Below are 24289 nucleotides of genomic sequence, written 5' to 3'. Positions count from 1 at the left end.
TTTCCGTACATTTCGTTGTATATACCTCTGAGCGATTGGGCAAAAACATGCCTGCTAGGTTTTCGCCTGGATAGCTAGCGACCTTAAACCTAGGGGGTGGGGAAGGGGGGGGGGGGGGCGTGGAGGAGAGGGGCTCTGATAAGGCCAGGCCAGGCACATTGCTCAGGCACTGGCCTGTGTGCTGGCGGTTTGCTAACGGTCAGCTGTCAAAAGCAGGGAGGAGGGGAGGGTGTCTTGCACTGACACTCTCAGCTAGCTAGACTTTGAGTTTTCGGTGTTAAATAACCTTGATATTGACTGTGTTTCTTGGTATTTTACTCAGTTGTTTAACCTTATTTGAGGCTTCTGTGTGGACATGGCACCCTACTGTAGAGGTCCATGCGTGAGGGGCCAATCTCCTAGCCAGGGGGGGGGGGGGTTGGTCAGAGGACTTCTGGCCGGTGGGACTGTCTTTTACTTAATGCGGGCATGTTTTGCGAATTCGGTCAGACTTAGAGAATCGCATTAAAAAACACAGCTACAATCCTGCATGACCATAAGTCTCGACACACTCTGCACTTTTGCCAACATATGGTCTTTCTGTCCACCTATTCCTCCCCAACTTCAACACAACGTTGATGCCGCGGCTGATCCATTCAAAGTAGACCCCCTATTCCAACATTGCTTTGGAGGGGGACTCGTAAAATTGAACAATGACTTCCACTTCAAAACATTGCTTTACCATGCAGTTGGCATTTTGTGAAGTGCCAGGATTGTCAGGTTCTTAAAGCATACCTCAGTATGTGTATCCAGATCAACGTTGGAAATGTGAACTTTCTGAACAACCTCCGTGAAGGAATGAATCTATGAAAGAAATGAAACAAAAAATGATCCCCACAATAAAACCCTCCAAAAATTTCTGAGAATTACGACGAGTTTTTTATTGCTCTATTACAGATCTGAACTAAAATCCCCTATTTAAAATCAACTTTGCTTGTTTAGAAGGTCATCCATATGGTTGAGGGTTTCCCTAAAAGTGCAAGACAGAGCATTATCTGTAGGGTAAAAAGTATTTGTGTCTCGGGCAGTTCTTATGGTAAAAAAAAAATTCGCAAAATCACGTCCGGTGCTAGGCCTTACTTAGCCTTCTCTCCCCTGTTAATATAAGTTAGATTGTAAGCTGACAATTTTATATATTCAGTTTTGGCTAATCATAACTAGCTCATCTTTTAAATTAAAATTAACCTTTGAAGCGTAATGACCTTCCATTTACCTCTAATAACAGAAATTAAGTGTTGGAACTGGTTATGAGAATTCGCGTGGCCTTGACAGGTACCAATCATATCTGAGATTCCCAACATATAAGTACCGGCTCTGTTCGGCAAATTTTGGCATTCAGTTGCAAGAGAAAGCCCTCTCTCGGTAGTTCGTTATTACCAGCCTGATAAAATTGCTTGTTGCAGTTTTTCTGACTGTATAATGGCTTTTCTAATTTTTGTTTCAGTTAGAGCTAGAGTACCTCTCACAATACACATACCTTGTTGTTTATACTCGCCCCCAGGAAAGACACGCCCACCATGATAACAATAACGTTAGCAAACCAAAAGCTTAAAATCAAAACCGTGGCCGTATCATTATACTTGATGAATATCAAATGATAGAGCAGAAAGCAAACCAGCGGAATGTTGGTGACGTAAACGACAAGTGTTAAGAACTTGAACAAGTTGTCCGCTTTTCTCACAGAACCACATAATGACGAGTGCTGTCGTCGTAAAATTATCACCCTCCGTAGTCTGTCGGCGGACGCAGTCAAGCGCATAGCCTTTCTAAGACGACCGCATTGATGAGTCAAAGTCAGGCAAACGGCTGTAAAGATAGCCAAAGGCATCAGCCAGGCGGCTGTGCAGTACAAAGTAACTACAAAGCTAAGCGCCTTCACTGCTATGTTGTCGATAGGGAGGGTGGACATTAGCGCTCTTGCGAGGAGTTGTAGGGATTCAGAGGGAAGAAAAGCAATTAAAGCGTTGAACACTGAATTTAATGCCATGAGGAAATATGTGACCAACAGTGTTCGCTTGATGGACTTTATCATGTATGGCTCAATTACCAATTCGTCAAAGTTCGGCTGAGAATTCCAATATGACATCAAACTTTTCAGACCGGACTTTTTGGATGTGATTTGCATAGTGAAGAAACAGATCGTAGCTTGTAGAGCGGTCTGCAGAAACCATAACATCATTGCAAGGACTAGGGTGTCATCGTGACGGTGGTCTTTATCGACCCAAAACGAAGCCAAAGTCTTGCCAAAGTTGAGCCAAAACACCAGTAAAACGAAGCACTGATACAAACGATTTGCAAATACAGAAGCTCGGCTTCGATTTGGCACTCCCTCATAATCCTTTATATCGTCGATGAACAATCCAAACAGCTTCATAGGAAGGAACAAAGGTTGCAGCTTTGCAATGAAACAAATCTTTCTTGCATGATCGGTGTTCAGTGCGATTGCGTTTGCATTCTGAGTTAAGCCTTGCTCAACCTTACTTCTCTCTCTAAACTCGTTTAAAATGATCACTGGGGAATCGACCTCGCCGTCAGTAGTGACTTTTGAGTTATCATTACCAAGTTGAGTACTCATCGTAATAATGCTTGCTGTCGAAGTTGTTTTCTGATTAATTAAGCGCTATACCTCCTTCAGCTACCCATAATAAAACTTATAGTCACGATACGCCCTATTAATCAACTTTGATACCCGCCTACTGAGAGGTGAACAAAGAAGACAGCAAAAGAACAGGAAAGATAAGAATTCGAGTATAAACACACGCGCACATTTACGTTCCGGTAAAACTGTTCAACAATAAACCCTACTCAGTCCACCGAAGGAAAACCTACTTACTTTCGGGAGGACTCAATATCGGAAGAGAGTGCATGGTGTTTGTTATCGAAACGAACAACTTGTTTGGGTTTATTATTGGAAGTGTTGTTGCGTTTAGATGCACACAGGTATGATGCATGGTAAAACTCATGCCCCGTCCACACTACGTCGAAGGAATTTGAAACCGCAGCATTATTTCTCCGGTTAGGCCTACCGTCCATACTAATCCGTCACGAAAACGGAGCTTTTCGAAAACGCTCTTCAAACTGGAGGAATTTGAAAACGCCTGCTTTGCGTTTTAGTGTGCAGGGAAAACATTTTGAAAACGGAGCTTTTAATTAGAAAATAATGGCACGTCGATAATCGTGTGATTTCCCCGACCGAGTTTTCCTCAAACACAAATCCAAAATGACCGGTGATTGTTGCGTTTTCAAATTCCTCCGGCGTAGTGTGGACGGAGAGCATTAAATGCGTTTTCAGGGTGAAACCTCAGTTTTCAAATTCCCCAGGGGTAGTGTGGACCAAGCCTGAGTAATAGTATGAAAGCTCGAGCAAATAAGGATTTACACTACTCGTGAATTTAAATTTCAAATTGCACTCGCCTTAAGACTCGCGCAGTTTTAAGAGAAAACGATTATACTACTTAACAATAAGTCATCAATATTAGTTTGTACAAATCAAAAAGACACAGTGAAGGCAAAGTCAAATAATCAGTATTTTATTTTTACATTTCAAATGTACCCCTAGTTAAATAGAGCTCAGATAGGAATTTTTGTCCCTCCAAATTCTGAAATGACGGTAGAAATATATTTCTATTTATAAAAATATTCAGGGTACATAATACATATCCCCATCTCCCGATCCCATGAAACCCACCAGTCACGCTGGTACAGTTCAATATTCGGGAAATAATTTTAAAGTTCATGCGCTTTTTCGGTGTTCAAAAGTGCAATTCGTGATGACTATTATTCCTTTCACGGTATATATATTTTTAAAGACAATGGACGTCTAATTTAGCCCAACTCCTGAAGACGTATGAAGATGTAAATGAAATAAGGAAAATAAGACTGGCCACTAGTTGCCGGAATCAACAGGTAATTCTGGGCAGTACATAAATAAAATTTTCGTTTCGACCGCTTGTATTTGCAATTAATTTTTCACATTTTCTTGTACCTGTCAAGAAGTTGTCTTTGCAAAATTCCCTTTTAAAAGGAACAAATATACAATTTTTAAAATATTTCCAAGAAAAGGAGTGAGGTGGGAAATATGGAAATAACTTAAAAACTTTGCAGGTAAGATTCCGTCAAATTTACCCACTGTAAGAAAATGAGTTTCTTTTTGAATGCGTTCTGATCTAAGAAAAATAAGAGAGATTTCTAATATTTCCCGCGGTGTTCACCAAACTACACATTTCTCGACCGGATTCATTGGCGATCCTAGAGGACAATCAAAGGCATTTGCAAAATCTGGATTATTCTTTAGCGTGACATCAACCCTAAAGGAGATAAATTAAAGATAAAATACGTCAAAATATCTTTTAAGTTAAAATATAACTGCTGTATACTTCCTATTATTAAACACTGAATTATTAGATAATGCAATTCAAGGATGTTCACTGGCTTAGCCATCATGGTATACGAGCCATTATGAGATGCTCTGCAAATATGGTAAGCGTAAATATTGAGGGAGTTATCTATTTTATTATATCAAGGTTTTGTGTATTTTTTTTTTGGGGGGGGGGGGGGGGGCGGATAATAAAACAATGATTCCACTCGCGCTTGTTGGATATGAGATGGTTAAAGCCAACTCGGCGCTCTGCACCTCGTTGGCTATTATCTGCTATCCAACGCGCGCTCGTAGAATAATTGTTGATTAGATTATGTTGATCATGCCGTTGGGCGGTATTGTTCGAGTTGTACATGTCATTAGTCCTGACCCGAAAACTTACACAGTTTGAATTCAATAACATTTATCACCAAATTAAACTTTCCGTAAGAACTTGGTAAAAAGATCACTAAAACGTTAGCGTCGATGACATCGCATTTAGCGTTTATCTCTCGTTAATTTGACGCCTATCAAAGGTACCTTTTATTTTGTTTATTTTTTTACTTCACTAGTTACTCACCGTAATTTGCCTGGAGAGTGAACATTGGCTTGTAAATCAGTCAGTTGATAACTAGGAGTGGCCCTCTCGCACCAAATCTGTCCAAAGCAATAAAAATACAAAAAGATAATACTTTTTTTTTTCATCTGCAGATGCAAAACGATTTACAAAGCACTCTGGCAATCAGAATTAATGACTTAATTATTACAAATCGGAAAGACGACATGTTTTTTCAGAGCTAATGTCTGCGTCTTGTCCCCTATCGTTACTCACAATATAATGTATACTGCTGTGTTGCTGAATTTTATTTTAACATTATAGCTTATGTCGTTAATGTCCGGCACTCGTCTATCATTACAAAAAAAGCGATGGAAACGGAGTCCATTCACGCATTTGAACATGCATTATTCAATAACAAAGACATTGCATAGTATTAAATCAAGCAGACAACAAACACGACATTCCAAAACCATAGTTAATAGAAATAAATGGTTATGACAGCCGGTAATCATCAAAAAAGGCAACAAACAGGCTAAGATTTATGTTGGAAGGTCCTTGACCCCACACATCTTTTGTGTTACGCTCATTGACTATGTATGACTTACATAATCACCGCAATCAGCTTCTATTTTTTAGTTGTATGAGCACTGCACATAACCACCTTTTGTATTTTGTCAGGTTTTTGGCAGGGTCAACCCCGAAAATGGCCAACAAACACATACAACAAAGAACTTTGTCAGGTTTCCTAACCATTTCCTGCTATTAACTATGCCAAAAGGAAACATATAACAAGAAATCGTTTCTACCAATACGCAAGGACTCGACATTTAATAGTCTTACCTGAGCAAAAGAAAGGAAAAACAGTTGGTTGGAATTGAGACCAAGATTAGGCAGTGTGCTATCATGATCAGTCTCAGCAAGCCACTTGTGGTAAGCCTGTTATAAACCCATAATATCCGGCATCAGAACTTTCAGAAAATATTCACGGAAGTTTCTTTAATTTAGTTCAGTTACCATTTCTTTTAGGATAGACAAGTTATTCAAGGTCAAGTGGTTGGCAGATAGGAGGTCTTGGACTCAGAATCTCCAGATTTTTTGTTCGAAAGCCGGTTAACGATCATTCACGCTAACACAGGATTATAAGCTGATCGAAGGGTTAATTTTTCTTCTATAAAAATGTTTTTCCCCACTTATGCGTTGTGTAGTTTGAGATTATTCAAACTCAAAACTGAAGAACAAACAATATAAACGGAAAACCTAACCAAAAAGGTACAAAACTCAAACCAAAATTCTCGCTAATCCGGCATCCTGGATAGCTAGCTTACTTGGGCTTTGCACAGCCCTGCCCAGTGCTCTCACTACCCTACTGCAATGTCCCCAACCTCTAACTGGAGAGTCATAGAGAACCAAACTACCTTCCTGAAAACTTGTCTACCCGTCATGATGGAGTCTCCATTAAGTGACACGAAAATCGTTAAATAACTCATTAACAGTTCAAAACCATCTCCTTACCCTGTAGGCAAGCTTTAATCCGCCATTGTCGGCTGTGTTTTCTCCTAACGTCTTTTTACCATCCAACTAGAAGATAAATAAGAAATAACAATACGTGTAAACTTGAGAGGAGATGGAACAGGACTGAACAGTTTACAGCAGGAGACTTGGCCACCGAACGACAACAACAAACGAGCGTTGTTTTGAAGAGGACAGGTAACTCCAGTTGAAAAACCAAGTTTTTTTAAAGGGCTACTGGTCAGAGGAATTTGTACGTTATGACTGACCGCAGAGTTAATTTTCTGATTTCCTGCTTGCACAGATTGTGTTAGGTGGCTCGGGCCGAATCCTTTGAAATTAAACCCTTTATAATGAAAAGAAACTGCCCATGAGCTGCAATGATGTGACTTTCATCTCTAACTCTAACTTTGACATTGCTGTTCCCAGTTGTACAGTCTTGACGCATGTCTACAGAACCTAGTAAAATGTTTTAGTTTATCAGGAGTTTTCTGTAGCTTAGTACAGTGGCTAAAGCGGCTGAATGGTACACGGGAGGTCACAAGTTCTATCGGAAACTGTATTTTTTCTGATTGCCTTACCCTCGGGACAAACAGCCGAACCTTTATTAAGCAGCCACATATGAAGCCGCCACTCCTTGTTAAGCGGGCAGTTACCAAATTCCCGGTATTATTGTAAGTATAAGTTCATCAAAGTTTTTAGATGACTTACATGGTGTCCTAAAACTGTATAATGCTGGTATTCATTCACTAAACATTGCTCTCTATTTAAAAAGCCAACTAGAGATTCTTCATCCCACCAGTTTGCTAGGTTTCCTTTTTTATCAAACATGGCACCTGTAAGATGAAAGCACAGCGGGTGTGTTAAGTTATATATCGTCTGTAACAGTTTCTAATTATTCATCTTTATGAGTATTTCGTTAACTGAAGTAGGAAACCCGTAGCAGGGAGGGGGAAACAGACCTGAAGAATCAAATCCGTGAGTAAGCTCATGACCAACCACAAATCCAATGGCTCCAAAGTTCTCCGCGCTAATAAAATAAAACAAATAATAAATTATGTAACTGAGATGAAGGAGAGAAAAAGCTTACAAACAAACCAAACAAAATTGACCAGTGGAGCATTAGTAGCCTAAGAAAATAGCGCGTGCTGGTGGTTACGGATGTAGGGGACTGGGTTTTGGCAGGTGCTGTTGGTCACGGAAGGAGGGGTCTGGTTTCTGGCAAGTGCTGGTTGCCACGGTTAGAGGGGTCTGAGTTCTAGTCCAAAGAAACGTCACAACAATGTCTTTCTCCGCCCAGAATTACCTATGATTTGTCAAGGAAACTGGCAAAATTTTACAGATAACCTTTGATGGACTACAGTCCCTTTCCAGGAGGTAGTGATGAAGTAGCAATATATAGCTGGTTGCCTTAATGCTTTATGTTACTGTTTGGATTTGAGGCATAAGACATACTTTAGATCAGTTTTCCCGCTAACGTGAATACGCTGGCGAGTGCTCTTAAATACTTACTGTGGATGTTCAAAATGATAAAATGGAGGTCTAAGAATTGCTGCTGGTACGACTGAAAAGTAAAGAGAACTTGATAAGGAGAGAGGTCCACTTTCCGCATCAACGTCTTTTGCTACTTAGCTGAGAGCATAAACATGATGCTGGCGTTTCATCCTGAAAGGAGAGAGTTCTGCCTGCTAGTCGAAATTCCTACAATTCTTAAGCGGCAGTTTTGGCGGGAACGACGGCGGGACCTACGCACGCGCAGTCACGCGCAGTCACGCGCAGTCACGCGCAGGGTGTCGGACTGCCATGTAGCAGAAACTCGTACTCACCTATTTTATTGCTTTGAGGTGAATAGTATGCGTTAATCTCAGTCGGTCGCATTTCCCATCTGTAACGACTCATAACGCTTCCTCTTGCTTGCAGTGTGTTTTTCATTCTAATTTTCTGCTCGTTCAATCGATTTTGAAAGAACTTTTTGGGGTCACTTTTCAGCTGAAAAGAAAATATGAGAGAGTTTAAAGCGGTTATAACCGCATTGCTACACACAAACCAAGTGAAGCATTTTAAAGACCTTAAACGTAGCCTAAAGGGGAGCCTAGGGGTTTTGGGCGCTGGATTTGAAATCCGGAGATCCCGAGTTCAAATCCTCTCCCCTGCCACTAGATGGTTTTGGGTTTGGTGGTCCCAGATTCAACTTCTCCACACCTTGTAAATAGCCAACTGATCAGCCTCCCGCCAGTTGGGCTTTTTAACAAGCTTCTGTTTGATTTGTAATGTTTGTTGTCTTATTTTCAGTGTCCACAATTAGTACAGCAGTGATAAACACTTCGACACCTAAAAAAATATATATTTATTCTATTTTATTTAATTTATCAAAGCTTGAATTAAAGTTAAATGTCTAATAAAATTGTTCTCGACACTTACTCCAGAAAAATATTCCTCTAGTGCAGTTATATTCGTGATAAACTCTGGGTAACCTACTTGCTGAAAAATGGCTTCGGCCTGAAACAGAAATAGAAATACATCAAAGTTAAAAGAAAAACCCCTTGAAAGCTCTCTGAAATCAATGCTTCTATTTTTAAATAGAAGCAGTTAAAACAAGTAGATTACAAGCTTGAGAGTTTATATCTTCAGATCTTCCTCGGAAGTTTTCGGAAATCTTCGGCTATCGTCGGAAACCTTTGGAAACTTTTGGAAAATGTTATTTGTATAAGCATTTTCTGTGACTGAGTTCGACTGGCCGAGCTTCTCTCTTCGAGAATACTGTTTCCTGTAAATCATTGTAGACCAGGCTTCTTACCTTTTCTTTCGCGGCCTGTTTTGTTTGACTGTCCATCCAATTGACAGTTTCTAAGTTTTCAATGAAAGCCTCTCGTATGTTTTGAACCATTTGATTGGCCTGAAATTGAGTAACAAAGTTCATTTAAAGCAAAGTTTGATTTCTGTTCAGTTAAGAAAAAAACAAATAAGAAAACTATCTTTAGGGCCCAGAAGTATCATTACCGTGCCGCCGAGGACAACGCCAAGTTAAAATGAATATATATTGTACTTTCTATTGGTTTACGAATTGCGCCTCATACAAATATTTAACATGTTCAAGTTCAAGTTTAACAAGTTTAAGTTCAATTTGAAGTAACCTATCAAACACGACAGACGGTGCATTATTACCACAGTTGTAAATAGCAAGAAGCCTTAGAACGCAGTTCTAAAACACTTCGTGATATGGCTCCTGTACTTACTCGATGTAAACTTTGATTAGTAACACCGCTTTCCTTGTCAGTAACATACAACATGGATACTCCCATGTCAATGGACGCGTCTGTATTGCGGACGCAGCGCCGCCATAACTCACTGGATTTCTTTATTCCATAAGCTTGGCGCGCGTACTCCAAGTATGTGTCATGGAACTCCGATGAAAGATAAGGACCGTATTCATAAATGATAGTCCAAGTAATGTAATTAGCAACCACCCTTAAATGAAAACAAATCAATCAGCCCAACTAACTTAGTTAAAGCAGACAAGCTATGAATGGCCTTAACAAGTTGTATATTTCTAGATCACTCGCGGTTTTGGAAATCCCAGGAGGGTGTAGAAATAGATAGCCAATCCTGTCACGCGGATTTTGCTCACGTGGAAACCCCAAGCGGCTTACAGGCATCTTCGTCTTCCACGAAAGGGTCCACGCAATGCGCGTGCGTGGTAAAGTTGTCCGTGGGAGAACTGGGTACTGCATCCAGCGCTGCGATCGGTGATAGACATTCGTTAAGATTGTTTTGTTATGCGATCTGATTTTTTTTCATACCAAATTTTTCCGTGGCTTCTGTCCGCCTTTATCAGATTTGCAATGTTAAGGTTCATTAACATTGCAACTCTTATGAAGGTGGGCAGAAGCCACAGGAAATTTGGTTTAGTAAAAACTGATCGGATACTCGGAACTTGGGAACCATGTCTAAAATTAATTTGAGATGGACTACCTTGGCAATAAGACCTACATATGGGGGCTTAATTCTTTGACCAGTCGTCCTCTATCGATATGGATATGGATCGATGTCGTATATTGTAATGCGTAGATACGTACTCCGTAGACTTTTTTTTTTTTGTGGTGTAAGTTTAATTGTAATTGTTGTAATTGTTCGATCGAGCAAATAAAAAAATAAATAAATAAACAAATAAATTTACAACTCACCCCCTAGTCTTACTATTTTTGAAAATTTTCATCAGTTCTTCCAGATACTTGGGAGCCCCCACAAAGATTTCTTCTGATTCCGTGATAGGGTTGCTTAAGCCTTCAGTTAATTTGTTGAAATATCTTGTCCAGTTAAACTGAAAACCAAAGAAAAAGTAATCATACGTATTATTAGACTGTTGTTGTTGTTGTTGTTGTTGCTGTAGCTGTCGCTCTTTGTTGTCACTCTTATCAGTTGTTGTTAATTGTTATGGTTGTTGTTGTTATTGTTGTTGTCGTTTCCGGTTGTCCGCTCGTTGACGAGCTAATATTTTCCTTGAATTTCATGAAAACGCAACCAGCTTTAAATCTGTAATTGCCGATGAGAGCGGATGAAAGTTGATGATCACACCCCAGACGATTTCAACTCTCCTCGGCTCTGTCGTTAGACCCCGCTTTAAAGTATGAATTACGACTGAATACCTTACAACTGTTCATACATTAAAATGCTTGCAGTGCCATACAATGAACATAAATGAACTGTCGAAAGGAGAGCAGATCTTAATTACTTTTTGGGGATTTTTTTCAAGATACGTTGACAGAATTTGAAAAAGTCGGCGCACGTTTTGAGGTTGAGATCACAACCTTATGCATGCATAGCCCATAGTGTCACTAAACAAATAGTTTTAGTTCACTTGTATAGTACTTTTTAACAAGACTAGGCCATTACATTTAGGTTTTTATCAACGAAAAGACGTCCTTCTCATGAAAGTGCTCCTTTAAAACAACTACACAATGACATTAATAATAAATCGATCTTGTTATTCTTAGTTACTTACATCTACCTAAACTAGAGATCCAGGCCAAGAGCCGGGCGTAACATGTAAATGAAAACGTTCTTACCCCAGGCAGATTAGCTTGAAAATCACTTATCGTCCATTTTATGAGGTCACTACGTTTTTCTTTGCTCTCAAATTTCGTCTCATCTTGCATGGCCTATGAAACGAAAGGTACAACTATTAAGTTCAAAACTTTTACATTTTATGTCGTTTACATTGAATTTTACAGGTACCTAAAGTGATCTTATACAAAAAATATATATATTTTTTCTACTATAACAATTAGAGATACTTAAGGCTATTCAGAGCCTGAATTCATTAATGAGCTAGTACGAAATATTTGGGTGAAGATTCCTTCCTACGTTAAAATCCAAATGTGACTACCCAAGACTTCTTATATTTACCATAAAACCAACAATTAAAGCAAAATTAGTTCTACCCTGCGAACAGCGGGAAGAGGAGGAGACCTCGTCTCTTCCTCTACCCGACTTTTCTAGGAAGATCGAAGGGACCTCTGCTCGCAGGGTAAATTAGTTCAAAGTACGCTTTAAAAAATAAAATATATTACAACATTTAGAGAAGAAGCCACGTCAGCCTTAGCTGGTTTTCAAGCTGGTACCTCTATCCTGGTCGAATTGGAATTTGGAGTTGTTGGTTTTTGTGGAAAACCTGACAACCCGCCGGAATTGAACCTCGATCACACTAGCGGGAGGCAAGCGCTCTCACCACTGTGATATCCCTGCTCGCAAATGGTCAGGCATTCTTAGCATTTATGTTTCAGAAAAATGGTTTCCGCGTACAACTTTCTGATTATAAGACCACCTTAAGAAAAACAGCAGTTAATGGCGTTAGTGGTTTCCAGTTATTACCTTGACTAATTGAACCTCCAAAAGTATGATGTATTTGAGCTCTTGTACAACCGTGTCCACCTCTTGATAATCAAGAGCTCCCAGAAGTCTTGTTAGATTCGCCATCAGTGCAAAGTATGCTTTCTCCAGCTGCGAATTGAAAAAGTTACAAAATTTACTTTTGAAACATAATTTCGATTTTGTTCTAATTCCAAACTCAATGTCTTGTAATTTACCAGATTTTCGAACACAACTTTGTTAGATTTTTTTAACAGCCATTAATGTCCAATTCATTTCTCCATTAGTGGTGCTCTTTGCTCCTTATATCATAACTGACTGTTTTGCCATGTAACTCCGCAGAACATTTTGCTGGCGCAAACTCAATGCCTTCCAAAATTAAACATCACCCCCTCCCCCTCCCCCCCCCCCCGAAAAAAAACATCAACACAAACAATTTGAACTTCCCACGACGATAAGCTAGCATAAAAATAGGTCAACCATAAAAGCCTTCTGTACATAAGCCTAGTGCATATTTTGGTTCAAAATCTTACGGTAGCAATCACTGAAAAAATCGAATTTTGGCTGTTTCTCTCAATTTTTAACGGACTGACTGTTTACTTGGTGACGCATTTGGGTTCAATAAAAAGCAATAATTCAAAAGCCGATCGCATACCATTAATACGACACCTAGAATACAGAGGACTTGGTTTATTTGTTTAACTCAAAACAACTCACCGCTAATAAATGTTCTTCCTCTGATAGATAGACATCACGTGACTTCATTAGGGGCTTTCCTTGGCCAATCTGATAAGCCAGATACAAAGTATATTTTGAATTCCTCTCTAGGCAATAAAGGGGAACTTTTCCAGATACAACGATGGTGAAGTGAAAGTCTTACAAAGGAGAGCCGTTAAAGATTATGAAACAGCCTTACTCTCGGGTAAACTGGCATGTTATGAATTTACAAAGTTGAAGATTTATAGGACACAACAATAAGAATCAACCTTATTCTAAATGTAACAAACTCATCACCCTAAATATGGCTTATAACTTGAAAATTCTTCCAACAAAGTAGATTTTAGAAGCGTTTTTGTAATGTTATGTATGTTTTAAATATAAATCACAAAACATCCGTTATGAAAGCGCGGGGCACGTTAAGGCGGTTCTTCCATAATTCGATAGAAGTACAGAATTAATAGAACTACCACGACCTTTTCACGCCACGATCCGGCGAGCAAAGCGAAACTTTCATTTTAATAATCGAAATAAATGAGTGATTTTGCTTTCCTTTTCTCGTAAGGATCTGACAGAACTGTGCATTTTGAAAGGAAAACAAGTCTCAGAATTACTCAAGTTCGGATTTCGCAGAGGAAAAATGAAAGCTTTTACATTCCCGCAGGAGTCCCTCGGCGTCAGTGATGTTTTTGATGTCCTTAGGCAAGCTGTTAAATAAGCGCGCTGCGCAGTCCTGAAATGTGCCAGGGAACTGAGACACTACCAAATTACGTTCTGACGAAGATCTCAAGTTGAATGTCGGTGGTCGGACGTCTAATCTAAGACAGGATGACCATTCCGCGTTATAAAGTGCTTTACATATAATTCTTGATAGACTAAGATCTCTATGGTACTTAACAGTCAGCCAGCCAAGCTTTCGCACATCAGATATACTAGAGAAACGGTTTAATACGAAACTGGCAGCCGTGAGCTGCACACGCTGCAAACGATGGGTGACGTTATTAGGGAGCTGATGATATACTACATTGTTATAGTTCAACCTAGATAGCACGTGACATTATACTAACTGCTTTCTAATGTGAAACGGTGCAAAGTTCTTGACTTTCCTGATCACGGACAGAGTGCTGTAACAGCTTGCCACCTTAGAAAGGACATCATTATTCCATTTAAGGTTTTGATGTAATTCCGTCCCAAGTAACTTAGAGGACTTCACCCTGTCCAAGATTGTTTTAGTATAAATCTACTAGTCTTTCAAAACTTTATCTAAATCCTCTTCACAGACCTTCGAAAACGCCAAGAAGTGGCCGTCATTTTGTTAACAAGGGCACACTGCTACGCTACTCACTATCTATCACAGAATAGAGAGTGGTTAGCGTAGCCAATCAGATAACACGCTGGTAGCTTTATACTAAAACATAATAGATAGTGAGCAGCATAGCCAATCAGAGAACGGCATTCGCTATAGGACGCCAGTAGATTCATACTAAAAATCGGTAGAGGCACTTGAAATGTCTTCTATTTCTTAAAATAATGATATTGAAACTGAGTTTTTGTGATTGGTTTACGTGCTTGTTTTTTGTTGGTTTGTTTTCTTATTGAGTCGTTTGTTTGTTTGTTTGTTTTGTGGAGCCTCTTTACTAAGGGTTTACTCTGCCATACCGAGAGACGTGTTGGCGAAGAGGAATTTCGTGGATCAACACTCAAATAAACTGTGAATAACGGGAACACGCCGAGCCCGCGATGAACAACGCCAAGCACGTCTTCAAGTTGCCAGTCCTCCTCAGAAATGTCATTTGGTACATAAGGTGTGAACTGTTCGCCCATTGTATCTTGTATTAACTTCTTTAGCGGTTCAGCTCCCAGTCTGTCACGTTCATCTTGGTCCAAACAGGACGCGTACCACTTGTAAACTAGTTTTCCCACACTGTTATCTAAAGGGAAAAGAAACCATAGAATTAAATGAGTAAAACATGGCTTAAAATACTAGTGAACAAAGTAATAAAGTTCCGTTTACAATTTTTGCAATTAAGTGGCAAAATAGCGTTAGGTAGAAACAGTTGGCAACCATCTGCGAAGAGATCTTTTTAGTATGCCACTTAATTTTAGAACGCAAGGACTTTAATCTACTTCATCTTTCATTTCATTGCGCCATTAAGCAAACTTCTGCCTCCCCCTCGTTTCCTCACACTGGACTGGCAATTTTACTGTCGCTCGCAACCTGACTTAGCACGAACACGTTGCGAAAACCGGTTCTCAAGGGATGCAGGATTCGTCATCAATGATTTTGGGTTTCCCAGGCCAGTTAGACGAACTCTTGGGCCCAAAGTCAAAAACAATTAGTTTAGTCCAGTTGTGAAAATGTTTTCAATAACTACAGTATGAACAAAATTTCTGAACTGGAGTTTCCTAGAAAAGGGAAGCTATGTTTGAAGTTTACTCTGTACTTATTTATTAAAAACATTTTGGGAACTTGATAAAATGATTCAAACCTTGTCATACATACTTTGGACGTAAAAGCTCACGCTAAGGTCTGTTAAACTTCAGTTGAATGAGTGAGGACGAACCGTGCAATGTTTGGTACCTAACAAATATTATCGTGCCCAGATTTGTAATTAGCCAATCAGAAGCCGCGTCTACTGTCCTGATATCCTCCGATATCATATCACTGACTCGCATGATATGGCCACCATATCATGGTCACTTGGCCCAGTTTAGGTACAGTATAAAATACCTAATGGTACTTTTTTTGCTCGCGACGACGGCATATCAGACGAATTTGGTCGAGCCAAAATCCAAACCAAGGCTCAGCCAAACTCGCCTGATATGTCGCCTAAGCGTTTTTGTATGATCAAGAAAAAACGTTGTTTTTCTGGACGTAGAAGACGTTTGTTTGAAAGGGTAAAGGTTAATTTTTATATCGCGGCCTCCTTCGTACCTGAGTGTTCCTGTTGCTCAATCAGATACTTCAGTCTATTTTCCGTCTGCTCAGCTAAGTAAGAAAATATCGTCCATTTGGCGTGGTCTCCAGGCAGCTTTTCTGCTATCCATCCGCCACATGCGTATTGGTAAAAGTCTGTGCAGGGGTTGACATTTGTGTCCATCATTTGAGACATGTTCCTGCTCTGTTTAATGCATTGATCCGTCTTGCATTCTGGAACAGGTCGAGAGGATTTGGGTTTATGCTTTGGATTTTGGTTTTGGTAGTCTGGCTTCATCGCACTTTCAATGATAATTATAATCTCGTCATCAGAAACTACGTAAAAGAAAGAATAAATTAATAATTGTCATTCGTTTTAGGTATTGTAGTTAATGGAACTCAGTCACAGCATTTTGAGTTAGTTTGGCCACGTACAAAATTACCTTGAAATTAAAGGAAACCTGAAAATAGTAATGTGCTAAGATAGAAAAACACCAAAAAGATAATAACAAACCATAAAGGAACGAGGATGGTTAAGGATGGAGAAGATTAACACGGATATTTCCCATCAACGAACTTGAAAGATTTAGTCTAAACTTTTCCAGCTGCGCAAACCATGACGTTGTTCCTTTAAGCAACAACATGCTTTTGCGAAATCTATGTAAAGGACTACGTTTAGGTTCAGTGTTACCAAACAGTTTTTGTTCTATTGCGGAGTTTATAAGGACCCTTATCAACGTGGGTCGGGTAGCAACTCCGTAAGGTCTCACATGAATGGCTTGGTACCCTTTGAGAGAACAATAAAACAAACAACAGAAACAATGTCCCTATCCCAAAATAATAACTGCTGCTAACAATGAAAAGAATTACAAGCTTACGAGAGCTGCTTCACTTTGTAGTCATGTGTAGTTAATAGAGGGAAATGGTTATGAAATCTAGCAAAGTTCTTTGTTGCATGTTTTTGTTAGCTATTTTGGGGGTTGACCCTGCACAAAACCTGACAAAATACAAAACGTGGTCACCCTCTTAAGGGTGATCAAGCGATAGTCTCTCCTTACAATATAATTAGTGACCAAACCACGATGGTAACAGCAACGAGAATGTCGCCAAACGAGAGGATTAATGAGTAAAACAATGGCTGTGCACGTGCGTTATAACTCTTTGTACATGTCTTTGCCAGCCTCTACAAAACAACAACGTGAAATGACTAAGCGTCTCCACAGACTAGACACTTAGTTGTCGACAACCATTTGTCATCGACTGAACCAAATGTTATCTACAACTAATTGTGCCCGATGCGAGCATTACACATCACATTGGAGTGTTAGCCGTCGACAACCAAGTCAGGTCAGCGAGACCTTGGGAACTAACGTTCATTGCGCATGCTCACAACACAATACGCATGCTCAAATGTGTGTAATTGTTGGATGGTTGTCATTCTCGTCCCCAGAGCCTCCGTTTCTTTTGGTCACGTGGTCGGAGAAACGGAGGGCTCTGGTAGCAGCCATTACCGGATGTACGTAAATCACGGACATCCGGTAACGCATGCGTAATTTTGGCCTGTATATCTGCTCATGCTCAGAAACTAATCCTGAGGGAGGGGAGAGAGGAATAGAGAGTATTCTTCAGATGTAAACAGATCGGAACGCTGACATGTGTTTTCACTTCGCTGAAGTTAGGTGATTTAGAGTTTAAAAAGAGAGTAGAAAGCGGCCTTAAATGCCGTCGCCGCTTCAAACACGATTGCCAGCTTGTGTAATATTTTACCAACGGGTTTCGCGGTGCATTTTGTGGTGGACCGTCCAGAAAAGTTCAGGAATCGATAGCTGTGTTCTTGTTGTTTCTTCTCTTCATATTCGATAAAAAGGAGAAGTTTAAAGAGCGAGGTGCAGTTGTGAAAGCTTTCAAGCAAAGTAATCAGGATACGGCATGTATTACGTCTATCGATGACACGGTAAAATTTGTTTATGGACACACGGAAGCGTTTGTGGAAATCAGCCGTGGAAATTGCATCACTGACCAGAGGATTTAAATATAAGCCGTGCTGATAGATGAAGGGAAAATCTTTTAATGGTAAGAACTATGTACTTCCTGGTTATTTACATAGGTTTGTAAGCTGCAGTAGAATAAAAATCTGTTGAACTCAGGAAAGTTTTGTTGTATTGGAGTTTTGCTCATGTTTCCTTGCAAGGAATGTAATAAAGGTGCTCACTTTGATAGGATCTTTCATGTCCTCATTTTTTCAAGTAACCCCATTCTGTTCTATTTTTTTTTTTACAAAAAAGGGTCTTACACAATCAACAGATCATTAAACTGTCAAATTAAATCAATCGATCAACTTTTATTGTGCATTATTTACAGAATTAATTTACATCAGTATTATAATTAAATAAATATGAGAAGAGAAATCTATTTTGCATATGGCTATGGAAAGAATAAAAAAAATATGTGTGTGGTAACCAGGGTATAGGGTAGCAATTGGCCTTTTGAAGTGGTTACAACCATGTTAAGAAAAACGCCAAGAAAAAAATAAAAGTCCTATGCCAGTTGTTATCGAGTGGTTATATATGTGTGCTGGGGGCTTCCATAATGGCTCTGCAGCAATTTTAATTAGCTTATCTGGAACATCTAATGATGGTTTTTGTATATTCAGGCTTGAGAAAAGCCTGTAGACATTACAAAACTAGATATAGGGCTATTCCACCATTTTGTTTCCCGTCCCCCACTGCTTTTGTCGATGTAATTGTTTTTGTTCATTTTATACCTTTCAACCAGCTTATATAAAGCTTAATCTTTTGGGTGCTTTCAACAACAACAACAACACCAATTTATTTCAGTATTCCCATCTGAGTACATGGTGTTACCAAAAATATAATACAGCTAAAATGATGTAACTATAACAGTATCTGGCATTGGTATACATGTAGAGGTTCCTGATGTGAAGAGAGTGATTCATATTGGTGTGCCTCAATGTACATTAAGGAAGATTTTTTTTTAGGAAACTGCATGAACAAAATGAATGGGAAACAATGCAATGACATTGCTCTTTTACAATTCATGTTACTTCATGGTAATAAGGCTCTTCAGCCTGTTGTACAACCATGTGCAACAACAGATCTCAATGTATACTTTCTATGTCTTGTGGTTGATCAGAACATCAGCCACATAGCTTTACTATCAACAATGGTTCTTTCTCCATCTCCTTTTTTTTCAGTAGTATTTATTGAACTGCAAGAGCAACATTCCCATTTGAATTATCCATAAATGGTCATCCTTCAAGGAATTTATGTAGCACTATTATGGTCTGAAAATTAACAAAGAATAGTAAATAATGGCAGGAAATAAATTATCTTTCAAAGGCTAACAAAAAGATTATGATATTTTTCTTATGGGGATATTAATGTAACTCTGTACACCTTTAATGTTTGCTTTGTGTTTAGTAGAGATAATTCCCACATTACATTTGGAAACCCACTAGTCCCGATGATTCGTTATCAGTTATACATGTATAAATAATTGTCTCTTCTATTTGTTCACAGTTATTTGCATGGATGATAAATTATTGTTATTTACTGATTAATGTTATTATGATGGAATAAAGTTTTGCTAGTTGCAGTTGCTTCCTAACTAAAATGGGGAGAGAGGAAAGGGCCTCAAATTTCAGCTATGGTTATCTATGGTTATTTACCTTCACACATCATTTCCACAAGTAAATTATAACAAAAAAAAAGTAAATTTGGGTGAAGGCTCTAAAGCAAACTAAACTCTTGCCTGACCACAAAAGGTTTGTTTGTGTTTTTTGGGGGGAGACTATAGGAGAGGTCTCAATAATAAAGAGAGGGGAGCTAAAAAAAAAGATATTATATATATCTATAACAGCAGAAGCTTCTTAACAGATAGTAAAAGATACATACATAACAATATGTGGAAGAAACAAACCAAACTTCATGTTCAGACAATTTGCTACAGCATCCAGGTACGTAGCAGAGTATTATAACACGGACCTTTGACTCATTTTGGCAATTTAATATCAATACATTTTGGACTGCTAGAATCTGATCTCCTTGATCTTTCAGAGAGAGAAAAACACACTCACCTTCGCATTTCCAGTGCCACATTTGCTTAGCAAGAGTGATATTTCTTCGTCTTTTCACCTGGCTCTAAGTTTCCTTTTGAGCTTTTCATAAAGGAAGACAAACGTTTCTTAAAACCCACTGCCGATTCGAACTTAATTTTATAATTTCTTGGGGTATGGTCAGCAACAAAGTAATTGTTGTATTAGCTGGTTGATTCTCCGAGTTGTAAATGATTCTTCCCACCTTCTCCGCTGCTACAACAAAGGACGATGATTACGATCGTGAATGACATCGTTGCAGGCGACGTACTCCTTTGGTTACGTGGAAACTTTCACGATTCCTTCGGATCGATCGGGAAAGGTCACCATTTGTTTTTTCGTAAAGCGCGCCTGTGTCAACTGAGCGAAGGTGCCGCCTCCGGGCCGGAAGTAAAATGGAATGCGTAGAGCTTTGTAATTTTCATTTCTGCTGCGCATTCATTTTTTGTCAGCCAATGAAAAAATTCGAATTTTTGGGTGCGTCCAGAGCTACTCGTCAACGGCATTTTAAGACGAGTAGCACTGGGGACGAGAATGGATGGTTGTTGACAACTAAGCCAATGATTCCCCCCACACGGAAAAAACGGTCATAACGTAGCCGGTCGACAACTAAAGCAGTTTCTCTTTCGAAAAGGGAAACTGCTTAGTTGTCGACAAATAAAAATTTAGCGTTTAGTTGTCGACGACTCATCTCACAGTTGTCGACAACTAAATGTCTATTCTGTGGAGGTTCTGCGTATTTCGGAGAGCGCGAACGACGGCGGTTAATTTTTCGTATTTTCATTTGGAACTGAACTCTGGCGTTGCGAAGTTAGCTTGAGTAAGTAGGCGCACTGAGCAGATACTGAGACAATTGCGAAATTCGAACTTAAAATATAAATTCATTTTTTTCTAAGTTACCGGAGGGTTTTACCGAAAGATATACTCGATCCCTTTAATAATAAAGTGTATCGAAGGTAAATATTTCTTACACAATAATACTTAAATTCTTGTGTTCTCGTTGACTAATTTTTAGCGTCTACAATAGGAAAGGACAGATAAAAATGTGGTTTGCGTGTATTTCATATAGTTTATGCCTTTCTGATAGGCCCTGCTCGCCCGCTCGTTTAAAAATTTATTCACTTGACGATGTCATAACGAAATTTATCGCCAATAAAAACCATTTTGATAGTTTTAAACAATAGATATTTAATTGAAGGCTAAACAAAACAGACAAAAATTAACTTATTTTGATGCTGGACAATATTTTTAGATACAGTGTGACATACTGAGATAAAATGCACTCGTAAATAGCAATTTAAATGCGAGGTTTTTGTCAGTTTTTCTTGGTACTTTAATTGCAAATGTGTGTGAGAGCACAAATTAATGCTAAAACGTGTTGCTCTAAAATGAGCCAGGTCATTTAATTTACGGTTTATTTCTAGAACTTTATCGGAAAACAAATTTGATTTTATTCAAAACTGTATATCTACATCCGCTCTCTCGAATAGTTTGCTTTAGAGGCTCGAATTCCCATCTCCCGTCCGAGTTAAAATTTCCAGCCTTCTACAGAGATTTTTCTCAGAACGGTTTCAAACCCATGACAACAACGGAGCCAATTAAAAAATCCCATGTTACAATGAAAGAGCCAAGAAAACATGCATGTCTGCGAAAACTAGTTATGTTCTTTATTGAATTTTCGCCTGTTTAAACGAATCAGTTTTTATCTTTATGCATCCTTTTAAAAGTCCTTGTTCAAAGGAAAGTGAAACTTAAAAAGCTTTGTAAATAATGTCAGCTGACTTATTAGGTCAGGTGTAAAAATTAGAAAAGAAACCTATTCAGTCACACACGTATACAATTCCGTGTGCACCTCCACTCTTGAACAAATTTTTATGAGATTTGATTATTCATAGATGTTTCACCTACACTTAAAATGTCTCTGCAACCTGGTCGGAAATGCTATTAACTGTCCGATTTAATCTGCAGTAAAATATTTTTAAACGTAGTGTTAATTTCGGATAAGAAGCTTGTTTAAGTTAAATGCGCGAGTTTTACACTGGCGAAACTTTGCCGGATAAAATCAAAAGAGACTGATGTCTCCCTCGAAAGATTCACGAGAAATTTAATTCATAAAACGTTACAGTCATTGAGCGAAATATTAACCTCGAAAACAGGTTGCTTTCAAGATGTTTTAAGGAGACATTGTCTGTTATAAGATTCCCGGAAATCTGATCCTAAAACCAGGATGGAAGCAAAAGGTTCAATACTTTGGCTCCAGTTTTACATTGATATCGCGCGTGGCCTCGCTAGATTTTACTTTAAATTACGACGATGTTGAGCATTTGTTTTAAGAGGTTTTAAATACATTAAACTCAGTATTGTCACAGCCTTTGTGAGACCAAACTTTACCAAAGAAAACAAAAGAATATCTGCGAAAGTCGACCGGCTCACGGGTCACAATGATTGATCAGCCCAGCTGGGTCACGGAGATAGCGAGCAGGGAAACTATTCTCTAAGCCTCTTCGAAATATCGTTGTAACATCAGTAGTTATTAAATCAAATTATCCTTTTTTACGGTCGTGATTAGGGCAATATAGGGTGAATACTAAAGAGTAGTGACAACGGAATCATCCAGCGACAAGCTCGCTAGAAAATTCGTCTTGTTCGCATGCACGCGCATTGAATATTCCACATTAAATCAAAACAAATCATTTCGTGTTCAGGCAGGATATTTACGCCCTGCTCGAGGCCAGAAATCTCTCTAACCCCAATGAAGACTTTTCTGTCTTTATATGTTGAGGTTGAAGCGATCAGAAAGCTTAGATATGGGGACGCTGACAATACTCAGAAGACTCCCAAAGTTCAAACAGTATTCTGCAGAAAGTTTACATAAGAGAAGAAAGTTGCTGCGAATGAAGCCTTTCGCTTGTCCCATGCATAGAGTAGGAAGGGATTACGTACCTCTCTTGCCGTTAGATTTTCCTGTTCCTCTGTGCGTGTTGATCGACGTCAGCGAGGCTCCAAACACAACAGACGCCATCACCATCAAACCCAATATTCCTCTCATGTTGCCAGTCCGCCAACAGGCGAAACCTTGCTGTAGTCAACTCTAAATTAAACAACTTGTTTCTAAATTTGTTTACGTCGTCGTCATTTTGAAATGTCGAGATGAAAATCAAACGTGTAGCAATGCCACTTGATGTCTTCAAGGGACAAAGTTTGTTTAATATATCGGGATATTTTTTTCCGCATTCAAATGAGCATGCAATGATGCAGTAATTATGAACTCCTTAGCTGCGACCTGATCCCAGTGGAATGTCACTCTTATGTAAATAAGCATTTTATACACTTACTTAGACATTAAGGTGGAATAATTAACACGCACGGTGTTAATTTATGCTAATAAATGGCCGCTTTTTCCTTTTATTCCGGCCCTTAAACAATCTGTTTTTACGCCAATATCTAAGAACAAAACAAGTGCTATCGAAGTGATTGCGCAAAAAGAGGGCGTTCGTGTACATGTACAAAAAAAAAAAAAAAAGAAAACCTGATAGGAAGTTTTTGCATAAGAAAAGAACTCATTGTTTGGGAACATCAAAGGGTCAGATGAAAATGACAAATACAACAAGTTATGTTCTTTTTCAATGAACCATGACCATGCAGTCTTTAAATTTAAATTTGACGCGTCAACTTGTCAAGATAGAATACTTTCCAATGTTAATAAAGTCACGTAAAATCGTTAAATAACACTTTGTGATAACGTTAAACGATAACCGAGAGAGAGATGCACAGTACATTTTTTAAAATTTTAAATTCTCCGATTCATCACCCTTAATTAACGACCACTTCGAATTCTTGTTAACGTCCAACTTCTCCTATACACAAAGTCCAAATTTTTTTCAGTCAGATGTATTCGTTACGATGAGAGAATCTTCTTTTAAGTGACCAATACCATTTTCAATTCCACGGATGCTGGCTTTTTAGTTTTTCACTTGTTTTTAAATGTTCAGTAGGAACCACGCATTAGGATGTTACAACAAAGTTTTTTGCCAGCCCTGAAGGGTTTTAAGATACGGAGTCCAAAAATTGAATTGATCGCTATTCGTATTTTTGTAGAGGGGATTGTTCCCCTCCAATGAATCTTCATATACGAGGAAAACATGTTTAAATCACAATAATTTCATCAATTTGAGAAAAAGGGATGGCGCAATGGTGAAAGCGCTTGCC

At 38.9% G+C, this 24289-nt stretch overlaps 2 protein-coding genes and 1 long non-coding RNA gene across 4 annotated transcripts in view; all 3 read right to left on the bottom strand.

Annotated features, from left to right (window-relative positions):
- LOC110063558 (uncharacterized) overlaps positions 1-3019 on the bottom strand; it is a 5011-nt gene extending 1992 nt beyond the window's left edge. The window contains exons 1-2 of the mRNA XM_089282187.1: positions 1517-3019; positions 775-843 (exon numbers count right to left, since the gene is read on the bottom strand). Of these exons, the coding sequence (XP_089138313.1) occupies positions 775-843; positions 1517-2614 (1167 nt within the window). The 5' untranslated portion in view covers positions 2615-3019. The remainder of the gene's footprint in view (positions 1-774; positions 844-1516) is intronic.
- Positions 3020-3553: 534 nt separating this feature from the next.
- Positions 3554-23622, bottom strand: LOC110063698 (endothelin-converting enzyme 2-like). 2 transcript variants are annotated; one of them, XM_089282184.1, is made up of 18 exons: positions 23024-23622; positions 15985-16302; positions 14709-14980; positions 13050-13118; positions 12336-12464; positions 11531-11623; positions 10649-10785; positions 9701-9932; positions 9262-9360; positions 8886-8963; positions 8291-8453; positions 7977-8028; positions 7427-7494; positions 7176-7300; positions 6468-6533; positions 5796-5891; positions 4977-5053; positions 3554-4346 (listed from the first exon to the last, which is right to left on the bottom strand). In XM_089282184.1, the coding sequence occupies exons 1-18, from the start codon at positions 23127-23129 to the stop codon at positions 4247-4249; spliced, it is 2280 nt and encodes a 759-aa protein (XP_089138310.1). In that variant the 5' UTR covers positions 23130-23622; the 3' UTR covers positions 3554-4246. The 2 variants fall into 2 exon arrangements, with proteins under 2 accessions (XP_089138310.1, XP_089138311.1); XM_089282185.1 differs by having other exon boundaries at positions 15985-16200.
- Positions 18288-20279, bottom strand: LOC149116249 (uncharacterized). The gene is made up of 2 exons (XR_016205358.1): positions 20063-20279; positions 18288-19270 (listed from the first exon to the last, which is right to left on the bottom strand). It is a non-coding gene; the product is annotated as an uncharacterized LOC149116249 (long non-coding RNA).
- Positions 23623-24289: the final 667 nt, after the last annotated feature.

The sequence above is a fragment of the Orbicella faveolata genome, unplaced genomic scaffold, assembly GCF_042242905.1.
Source record: "Orbicella faveolata isolate gen_17 unplaced genomic scaffold, um_ofav_v1 contig_12, whole genome shotgun sequence".
In the NCBI taxonomy this organism is placed as follows: Eukaryota; Metazoa; Cnidaria; class Anthozoa; order Scleractinia; family Merulinidae; genus Orbicella; species Orbicella faveolata.
The sequence above is the reverse complement of the archived record's forward strand: the minus strand, read 5'-3'. Positions and strand labels throughout refer to the sequence as shown.

Bases quoted from the DNA above. Each gene is read 5' to 3' on its own strand.
- LOC110063698 (XM_089282184.1), bottom strand. From the start codon at position 23,129: ATGAGAGGAATATTGGGTTTGATGGTGATGGCGTCTGTTGTGTTTGGA. The intron at 10,786-11,530 runs GTAAGAACGTTT...TTTGGTTTTCAG, and splicing joins TTCAAGCTAATCTGCCTGGG to TTTAACTGGACAAGATATTT. The intron at 9,361-9,700 runs GTAAGTACAGGA...ACTCAATTTCAG, and splicing joins CTAATCAAAGTTTACATCGA to GCCAATCAAATGGTTCAAAA.